Genomic DNA, 11180 nt, shown 5'->3' on the forward strand with positions numbered 1-11180 from the left:
TCCGTCCTTACAGACTTCTCTGTCAGTCTTGACTTCCTCATGCAGCACCGCAGTTCCTCTCTTGGGACTCTACCCCTATCTCTCCAAAGTTACTGCAGCTCTGCACGTCACCCTTGAACTTGAAATTCTCTATTCTTCAGGAATCCTCTGACCAAAATTATGTTAATCAATCTGTTTAAAAGAAGCCATCTCTCCTAAAGATCTTCATATTTCACAGACATGCCATCTGAACCACCTTTCCACTCTTCATAGTGTAATATGTGAAATCTGCACTTCCTGACTCACTTTCCTCCATCCATCCTCCTCTCTTTCTCATTTTCATCATTCATTAGCTCCTCAGAGTACTCCTTCCATCTTCTCAGCACACTCTCTTCACTTGTTAGTACATTATGATCTCTATCCGAAACCACCCTAACTCAGTACACATCCTTCCCAGCTCAGTGTCTGTGCCTATAGTCCTTTCCTCAGTGCCCAGCCTCACATGCAATGCCCATAAGCCTTTATCCTTTGGCACCCTCTCTCTTTGCCGTACACCTACCCTCTCAGCATTCCTGCCAACTTTCTTCATCTCCTTGACTATCCCACTTTTCTTTGCTAACGTCTTCCTTTAAATATGTTCCTGTACTTTGTCAGTGCATAGAAAGTCACAAATCATCAGCATAATGAATGAAATAATAAAGAGCAAAAATTGTGAGGCTGTGAGGACAGCAGTCCACCTCTCTTAAGCTAAACAGGCATCCTAGTCAGAAAAACGCACCCATTTGATTTTTTTAAGGCTTTAAGTTGGGATCGTCAGGTATAATATTCCAGTCACATATTCTACTTTATGTTTGTGCTGTTGTGGTGATGCAAAAACATCCTTATAATAATGAATCTAATTGACTAATATGAAACATTAACCAAATATAGCAGCAGCGTGTCCTTTCTGTGTCTCTTGGGTAAAGTTTAGTTGATAATAAAACACCTTTTCTTTTCTTGTTTAAGAGCATGCAGCACGTTTATGATAAAGATAATGACATCAACAGGAAGTGAGCCAAGACTTATATGTTCAGATAATCTGACCTTGAGAACGAATAAAAGGTAGTACCCACAGAATGGTTAAGACATGATCTTTCTGAGATGAAGTTGCTGAGCTGCTTGGGTGTTACTAAATCGTTTCGTCCAGCACAAACTTTGACTGATTGGTTTAAATGAGCTAATGCTCTGGTACAGGCACAGAACCACATAAACACACATGCACACATTAAAAAACTTCTCCCTGGAGGATGAGTCACAGGGAGGAAGAGAGTGCAGTACTGCAGCCTATACGCCCAAAGTCAAAATGAAGTAACTACAGAGCCTGCTAATAGTGTGAAAGATACAGTACTGTGCAAATGTCTCGAGCCACCCTTTGTTTCTGCATATTTTGTTCCCAATGGGCCAGATTTTCCTGTAATGTGTAAAAGTGTTCTTAAGTTAAGCATTCAGGAAATACTTTTTTAAATCCACTGAACACCGATCTGTAAATCATTCAACCATCAAAAGGCTCCTAGCTCAGTCTCTTGATGTGTGGAAACCAGTGTGGTTTCCAGTGTGTAGAAATCAGTGTGTGTAGAAACCAGTGTGGTTACTACACATAACAGACAACTTAGCAAAGAACCAATTTTAAATTGTATCTTTAGGCATTTTGTTACTAGCAGTGTATCTCAGAAAACATCATTTGTTGCCTTTTATTTAGTTAAATCTATGAAAAATGCCCAAAATAACAACAGTGTTTCTGCACCTGTATCATTAAAAGTTTTAAGGAACCCGGACAAGTGCACAAGGGTTATCTGAAAATGTTGTCCTTAAAAAAAATGGGGATAACAGACATCAGAGACAGAGGTAATCAGAGGTCAATTGATCCAATTCATCTACTGTTTACTGAAGCCTGATCAGGAATTCTCTCAATGCTGTCAAGAAGCCAAACTATCTATATAATTGGTTTAAAAAGTTGTCATACTAAATATTGACTTTCAAACTTAGATTTATACAGACTCTATTTTTGCCTTATAATCTGTATTTCCATGTATGTTTGCAGATGTATCAATAAATCGCTGCTCCAATTTCCCATTATCTTATCAACAAATAAAAAAATGGGGGGTGTTTCATGAATTTTGCAATTAACAGTGAGAACTTGGTGACATATTAAAAGGCTTGAAAGTGAAGTTGGCCATTCTAAACCACTCTGCTCACAGTCTGCTGGCTGTCCATGTTGTACGCACACTGAATAAAAACATCTGCTGTTTGTGCAAAGCCCTGAATGGCCAAAAGGGGAGAGACACAGAGGAGCTTGGACTGCTACAAAAACATCGGTCAAGCCAACCAGCAACACACACACTGCTTCTCCTCCAAGCACCAAAGCTTAAAGGACGTGTAATAAAACATGAAATGCTTGTCACCTTTTTATTTCCAAGAGTAAATGTTAATGAGAAACTGGTTTTTGCACCACCAGGAATGCTTCCTAACACACAAAGAAAAATTCTTCTGTCCTAATCTTGAGGATTAGGGCTGTGACAACTCCAAGACAGGGAGAGAATCATCCTTCAGCCAGTTCGAGCTGTGTTGGCCATTTGCTCTGTCTAAATATTCTGATGATAGGATCGGTTAACCATTAATTCTTTTGAACCTCATGATTAACATTATCTCATTTTCTCACACTTAGTTCCTTCTGGTATTTCACATGCTAGGATTGCACATTTATGATCTCTGGTTACTTGCAGCCCTCCATTAGCTCGGTTGTTGTGAACTCCTTTGAAGTGCTTTCACACAGGAGATCATTAGCTCATTGGTTATTAACCCTATGATATAAAGTGTCTTAAGATAAATATTGTTGTGAGTTGGGGTTATGGCTTCGTGAAAAAGTCACAAAACATTAAAAAACAACAGGTTGCTTCAGAAAAAGTCTGAATACTTTAAAAAAAACAGGTTTTAGTTTTCATTTCTTAGGAAATCATCACACACATGTTATGGTTAAAGCAGACACACATAGTTAAAACTGTAAAAAATATTTATTATCCATTATGCCACAACACAAAAGACTGATTCTGCCACATACACTCACACAATAGCACAAACTCTTTTTGTTTTTTAAGTTCCTGCGTGCAACAAAAGACAGACTGATTCTGCTTTCTAACAAATATCAAAGCAGTTTTAAAATTGAATGTGCAGCATGGGTGCTGGTTGTACTGATGTTGCGAGGATGCTGCCTGGTCCTAATGTGTGAATGTGTTTCAGATCACCAAAACAGGTTTTCTGGACGATGATGGGGCAGCACTTACTGCTAACTGTAAACCTGAGTTAACACACGAGAGGCAACAGCAGAAAGAAGTTCAAAGAAGAACAAGGAAAAAGAAGATTGTGGGCAGGCTGCATAAGGAGGTTGAAGCACTACTACCATCATGACATGTGAGGTTTTCCCACTGGGACTGGGACAGTTGTCAGAACCTGGTTCTGGAAAACAAATCTCTGGATGCGTTCAAAGACCCAGAGGAAGATGAGGAGGATGCTGACATATTGAATCCAGGCAAATTTGATGGTTTCCCAGAAGCCGGGGCGATAGGTGGAGGGAGAAGTCAAGGCAGAAACAATGACAAAAATTAGACACCACACCCCAAAATCAGGGGTGTCAAACATTAGAATCAGAATCAGCCCAACAAAGACTCCAGTCTGGGCCTCTGGACTGCTTTGGCAGATGTGAATGCAACGGCACACATTTTTAATTTTTAACTGTATTTTGGCACGGTTTACAGCTTCTGCTACTACTAATGACCTTTTTTAAGGTCATTCACACTACACCAAATGAATTAAATAAAATACACAAACAATTAAATGACAGAGGTTTTTTTTCAGGATAATTACATGTTAGAACAATGAACTACCAGAACTTTTTCTTTTAACTTTTACACATCTGTTTCTCTACTGTGCAGAAAAATGATGTAAATGTAATGTTGTATTTGCACTTCTTATTCTTATATTAAGACATCTCCAGGATTAAATGTGCAGTTAAACCTCTGTACAGTGACAGAAAGGGGAGTCTAACACCTCTGGCCCACTTAACGTTGGAGCGTGGGCTGAGCGTGGGTTGGAGAGGGGCCGATGGCACGATATGGCAGCCTCGCTTCTGTCAGTCTGCCCCAGGGCAGCTGTGGCTACAACTGTAGCTTGCCTCCACCAGTGTGTGAATGTGAGAGTGAATGAATAGTGGTATTGTAAAGCGCTTTGGGTGCCTTGAAAAGCGCTATATAAAATCCAATCCATTATTATGTGGCCCACTGTATAATGTGACTGTATTATGTTACTATGCTGTTTCTTGTTTTATTGCTGCTGGCCTCTGTGAGCTACCAAACAGATTTTGTTGTATAACTACAATGACAAAAAAGTTCTTCAAGTCTTTAAGTCACTTAAGTCACTTTAATGATTTTAACATCCCTGCTCTAAATTTTCTGTACTCGTGTTTTACAAGTTTCTTAATTTTACCTGACTTTTCTTTCACCCAAAACTTCATAGCAAAGTTTAGCATGTGAATAAGTAAAGCACTGAATGGGACAAAGAAAACGACATCCCAGTCTCCTGACATAAAATGTTAATATCATGCAAACGGAGCTGAATTACCAGCTAAATTAAAGCACTTAGTTAATTAAGCTACTGCATGTTATTCTAACTCACCACATTCATTTTACTTACTTTTTCTGATGCAGTGATTTTGCAGAATTATTTTACAGTGCTTTGAACAACAAAGCTATGTGACGCCTGATTGAGTAAAGATGAAATAATATTTGATTTTTCAGAGAATAAACATTCAGAGGTTTGCTGCTACAGCCTCCCTTTACCTTCCTAGTTTTATGCATGCACAGTACTGCTGTGGAAAACATGTCCAATAAAAGCCTACTTACATGAGATAAAATTTATCATAAACCTCTTTTTTATTATGAAATGTTTCTGGGCTTCTGGAGACATGGAGCTAACATATACTGACAGAAAGTTTACTTAAATTATTTATAATCATTTTTTACATTACGAGGTTTCACAAATGTCCAAATGAAGGATCACCCCAAATGAGTTCAAGGTTTTTATAGAGGTAGTGTTTGAGATCTCTCTTTATCGCTTCATGAATCAGAAAATACACAATGAAATCCATATTCTATAGCCAAAAAGGCCATACAAAGCATCACGATACAGGCAGGAATAAAACAGGAAACTCTGGTGTATGCAAATGACGTAGAAGAGTATGTCAGAGTGTAAGAAAATGACTGTTAAAGTTTTGTATTGGGAAATGACAGTAATTTACATACATGTGCATTACCAGAGGTGTAAAACAAGCACCTCAGTGTTTGTTCTGGACATTTCCTTTGTATTACCATCTCAAAAGCATGTCAGAGGACTGACAAGACTATATAAAATACCTCGGAAGCTCAAAATTGAACAGTCCATGAAAAAAACATGCTTTGTCTGCAGCGTCCCACCTTAAATAAACCTTATCCATAGAAAGTATTCAAAGATATATTTATTTGAAGGTTACTCTATGTGAAAACAAACATGTCCATTTTAATGTATTTATCAAAAGGATATCTGATGACCTCCACAGGGTAGCGGATTTCAGCTTTAAACTCAAAGGGAGCAGCAGCAGCTCGTCCTATAGTCCACACGGGGATTGGGCAGGACAGCACTGTGGTCACTGTGGCAGGAAAAAAAAAATACACACTTGCAAAATTTGACTAAATTTACATTAAACCAAACAAGAGCAGCGCCTTTGTCAACTCACAGTTTCTGTTCTGGTAGCTCCTGATTATATTCTCGAGGTCATACGCGCTCGCAAAAGGGCTGGAGCCATCGATCACCGACACCTTAGCATCAACGCGGAGGAAGAGAAAACAGCACATTAACGTATAATCATCCCCCATAGCATGTATTAACACTGACACAGCAAAGATGCATGGTGTACTGCAAATATATTTTTATACGGGGTTATTGCGATGGCTAAAATCACTAGCTGAATTACTCTGATATTGAAGTAAACTTTAGATTAATACTTCAGGAGTATTTTATGCAGATTTGTTTTGTTTTATGTGGAGTTACATTTGCTGTGGATGTCTAAGTCACACATATTCTAAAAAATGACACCATATGGATACAAATTTGGGCAGGTGCCTCTCTGACACCATCATGCATACACCCAGTTTAAAAGCGCGTTTAGTGGGCTGTTACAGTGGTAGTGAGTGCTTAACAAATACACGCCTTTACAGAAGACAGAAAAGATAAGAAGCTACTGTTCTGCTGTGAATGACCCTTCTTGTAAAGCAAGACACTTGGGATGTGGTTGGTGTGTTTAATTTAACATTAGCAAACATTGTTAGCAAACCAAACACATGCATACTACAATGACGCTAACCACTGAAGCACGAAGCTTTTGGATATCAGATCTTAAAAGTGCCTTTCTGCTCCGCTCCAGGCTCAGAATGTGGTAGCAAAGCACTCATCTACTCTAAAGGGTGTAGCGAGAGAAAAAGGTGGTGATCCCGTGTCCTCTTACATTATAAATATTGTAGAGCCCCCTGTGAGGCAAAGGCGTTCTCTGCTGCAGCCTCAGGTCTCCGCTGATGAACAGCTTAGCTCCGGGGACAGAAGAGGAGTGCTGCATGTATGCCAGACTCTGCATCACCACGGTGGACATCCGCTGGGAAAACAACAACAACAAATATTACGCTCTGCTTTAGCTGAACCACCAGCCGTAGACGGTCCTGAAGGCCCTACTTTGGTGCTGTCACACTGAAGGCCACATTTTATTATTTACAGCACTTTGAAATACCTGTTATTAAACAGGTAATATTTATTACCTGTCTGAAAAAATGTGTTTACACATGTAATAATTGGGGCCCAAACACTAAAAGTGTGAAGGTTATTGTATCTGCTTTGTTGTTTATCAATATTCAGGCAAATGAATCGCCTATTTGAGGCTCAAAAACTCGTGAAATTGTGCATACGCCTCAGTTCTGCTGAAAATTTACATAAAATCTACATATTTTACCGATTTAGCGTTTCAAAATGGCTCTAGAGCGCCACCGATGCTGATTATTAAGAAGTACTACAGACACATAGCTGAGCAAATGAGTCAAATTTGGTAAACATGTATAACATGAGACAAACAAAAAGTCTCGGGGCCCATTGACCTAAACCTAACAGAAAGTCAGCCATTTTTAATTTAAAGTGGAATTTTGCGGCAATTTCGTCCATTTTCAGGCCTCGTACGTTAGCTAACTCCTCCTAGGGTTTTTATCAGATCTACATGAGCTTTGGTGAGTACAATCTAAAGGCTTCGGTGATGTTAAATTGCAAAGCTTTTGAATTTTCACGAAAAGGCGTGGTCCTGGCGGCACGCTAATTTTCACTCATTCGCCACAGGACACGACATTGTCAAATCTCAGCTAAACATCGTCCAGTATGTCCCAAACTTCACAGCCTCGATGCGAGTCTAGAGACATCTGTGTGCCAATATTAGGTCACACTTATGGCGCCACCTAGTGGAGACAGGAAATACACAGTAGGTTATTTCCCGTCTTCACTTGTGGTTCAACGTCTGATATGCTTCAGAGATCTTTAGATGGTATTCTCCATCGCCACCTAGTGGGCATAGGTGTCCAGCATGGACACCTATGCCCGCAGCGCACCTGGATATACGCCAGGGTGCGGGGGCCCTCTCGTCGCTGCTTGCAGCTTTAATTCTATTTTTAGCAGGCAGAGTGAGAGAAATATTGACATTTAAAACTGCTTAAAAGGCTTTTAAAAAAATCCCCAAAGCTACTAAAACTGATAAAAATCACGTGGTGATCTGTGCCTCTTAGCTCCAGCCCCACCATTACCTCACAAGTTTTATCACGTTTCATAACATTAGTTTCGTAAGTGAAAGAAATAAACTTTTTATGGCTCCTTCTCAGGTTTAAAGTTAGTAGAAAGCCTTGTCTGATGAAAAGGTGTTTCCTACGGAGGAAAGGTCAAACCTAAACTATCTAAAGTCAGTAACGTGGACCTCTTGGCCATCTTATTGCTGTTGGTGCCTTTTTGGAGCATCTTTAGTGGTGAACCATGTTATTTATGGCCCAATGTGCAACCTTTAATTTGCACTAACTAGCTTAACAGATTCATGGAGTGTCTGTGCGAGTGGGTAATGCTGTGGGATACATACAAAGAGCTGGTAGCTGAAGGTGAGCAGCAGCTGAATGCTGTACACCTGCTCATTGGGTTTCAGAGGAAGCTGCAGCTGAAAGACCAGGAGGTCCAGTTTCCCATCCTGGTTCTGGTCCTCTTCTCTCACCTGCAAAGTGCAGTCACAGAAGAACAAAGCAGACTCTACTGTTATTAAAAGTAAAAAAAATCATATCTGTCCACTGTTCAGTACAAACATGATGTTTATTATGCAGGAACGGACACTTTTTTAAACCAGGGCTCGCTACTTAATACGTTTTCCAGCTTTTCAATGACAGTAAACTCAAACTGCTCACTGAGCAACTGGACTACGAGGAAAAATAACATAATTGACATTTCTAATGTATTACACACAGTGAAATCATTAATTATTGTATGAAATAAGAAAATTAAAGTAATTGCCATGTGAGGCCTTTCGGTACTTTTGTGATGGTACAATGCAGACTTACCTAATGTTTTTGTACATTTATTACAAGTTCGTATTGGAGCTGAAAAATATTAAACCAATACATAAATGCCAAAATCTGCAGCTATTCTATACTGACTGATTTTGTGAGGCAGTTTTGTATCAACGTGGGGACACCAAATATTGATATTGTATTAAATAAATTTAATAATCACTAAAAACAAGAACAAGAAGCTGCATCTCATGCACCACCATCCTGAGATAAACGAGCAAAATTTACATTTAACTGGCCCACCTGAAAAACATTGCTTCACTGGACATACTCGCCTTAACAAAGCTGCCTCCTAATTCAAAGCAAGCTAACGGGTCAGCCACATAAACGAAATTCAACAGCAACCTTGTGACATTGACAAAAACTCCCCACAGCACTAAATGGGAGTCTATGGAGACTCCCTTACTCTTTGAGAAGGCCCCAAAAGGGAATCAGGGGAACTGCATGTTCATTTCTCAGCCCCATAAGTTGCTGCTTGGGTCCTACTGATGAAAAACACTGATGCACTCACTAACAGCTACTTTGGTCACAAGCACCATTCACAAATACACAGAATGAGCATGAAAATGAAGCTTACACCACGGCCAAGTTTCTTACTTCTAAATTCTGATTTCAGCATAAACTCTAATCACCTGTCTAATCTCATCTAATCCAATCCAGTCATCTGCTCAAAAAACTCAACTGTGAACACAGTGCTTTAGTTCATTACTTAAATATCATGTCTTCTATTAAAACAGGATCGATTCTGCTGTAGTTTGTTACCAGAGAACATAAGCACCGTGCTGATTTGAGTGGCGTGTTGTGAACACATTCTTACAGTGACAGCAGGAATCCGGAGGTTGGCTCCTAGCATGTTGTTAAGTTGGGGGAAGGTGCTCCAGGCGACATATTCTCCCCTAGTACTGGTTGCTGCAACAAGCAGAGTCTGATACTGGAATCTCACAACTGGCTGTTCCTCATAAGTGCTCCTTTTTATCCAAAAACCTAAAATTAAAAACAAGTTTGAGAACAAGGAGCATGTATTTGTACCACTCAAACTGTTCAGTTTTCTACAACTACTTACTTGGTGTAATTACAGACATGTGCAAAATAAATCAGACTAGCACCCATTTGAAATAAATAAATAAATAAATGAATTGCTGGACCACTCCTTGGAGGTCAAGAGACTGGAGTTGAGATTTTTGTGTGGGGAAATCCCAGTAAATTCCGGTAAATCAGCAGTTTCTGAAAGACCCAAAACAGCTGGTCTGGCTCCAACAACCATGCTGTATTCAAAGTCAGTGAAAATAATACTAAAATACATTTCTTAAATTATCCTCATTTAGAAAACAGAAGCAGCTTGATGATGTCACTGAAGGCTTCTGTTTTCAACTCTGTTGTCATTTTACACATGGACACCACCAACCACTTGCTTATCAGTTGTAATAATAAACGTGAAAATAATTACTGCCAATCAAACAACCACGTACAATGCTTTCTATGTGTTTTCTGTTTAAAGCAGACATGAATTAAGCGTTTTAACATGTTTCACAGTCATACGAGAGCAATAAGAGAAACAGGGAGCCTGTGATTCCTGACAGAGATAAATGAAGTCTGATAGTGCAAAATGAATCTTAATAGGTGTATAAAAGCTTCAATCGGGAGTTTTATAAATGTAATTTAAAACTTCATGGCTTGTCCCATGCTTTGATACCTAGCAGACTTGGGAGAATAGAGGAAGTGCCACTGGATTTTGCCTTACCAGCAAAATCTATCTATGAAAATTCCATGGCGTGGCGCAACCCGGGTGTTTTTCCATGAGTGACGTGCAAACAAATATTTTGCTTCTATTAGCGTGGCATGTGTTGCTGTTAAAGGGTGTAGTTTTTAGAGCGCATGTAGAGTTTCTGGACCGTAAATGTACCTTGGCTCCTGTAAGCAACCAGCAGAGGCGGGATGTAGGTGAGGCACAGAACCACAACCAGGAACAGCGTGGCTTTCGTGCACACGCTCGTTTTGTACCGAATCAAAGCCGGGTGAGAGTACACCTCATAGAAAGCCATAAGTGTGCTGGAGGTATAAACAGCTCAGTCTTCCAGATAGCAAAGATGCTAAACCGACGGAAAGCCCTCGGAGGATCAGCGTGGGCAAACCGACAATAAAATGCTAAGCAACCACAAATTATCCCTTAGTCATCTAACCGCTTCCGTAATGAAGTGAGTCTAGTAGGGCACTGGTCAAAAACACAGCGAATTAACATGCTATTTATGTTAGCACCAAGTACCGCGCCATGTTCCTTCCTAGCTTAGCGTCTGGCGGTTACCATGGCTGCCAGTGTTCGCGTTTGTGCTGCATTCACGCGATACCAGCACGGTGAGGAGCACACACACACACACACACACACACACACACACACACACAAAACGTGTACAGAAGCAGAAACGCATTACAGGCAGGGATTCTATATTTTTGTGGTTATTGTGCATTTATTTCTTGTAATTTTGACTTTTGAATAATTTCATC

The 11180-nt window shown here is 39.9% G+C and overlaps 1 protein-coding gene across 1 annotated transcript; it reads right to left on the bottom strand.

The window, feature by feature from the left end:
• Window positions 1-3052: 3052 nt before the first annotated feature.
• On the bottom strand, window positions 3053-11000 carry tmem231 (transmembrane protein 231). The gene is made up of 7 exons (XM_014409357.4): window positions 10582-11000; window positions 9496-9662; window positions 8201-8329; window positions 6551-6694; window positions 5783-5864; window positions 5590-5695; window positions 3053-3580 (listed from the first exon to the last, which is right to left on the bottom strand). The coding sequence occupies exons 1-7, from the start codon at window positions 10718-10720 to the stop codon at window positions 3418-3420; spliced, it is 930 nt and encodes a 309-aa protein (XP_014264843.1). The 5' UTR covers window positions 10721-11000; the 3' UTR covers window positions 3053-3417.
• Between the last annotated feature and the right edge of the window lie 180 nt (window positions 11001-11180).

The sequence above is a fragment of the Maylandia zebra genome, linkage group LG7 (genome assembly GCF_041146795.1).
Source record: "Maylandia zebra isolate NMK-2024a linkage group LG7, Mzebra_GT3a, whole genome shotgun sequence".
Classification (NCBI taxonomy): Eukaryota; Metazoa; Chordata; class Actinopteri; order Cichliformes; family Cichlidae; genus Maylandia; species Maylandia zebra.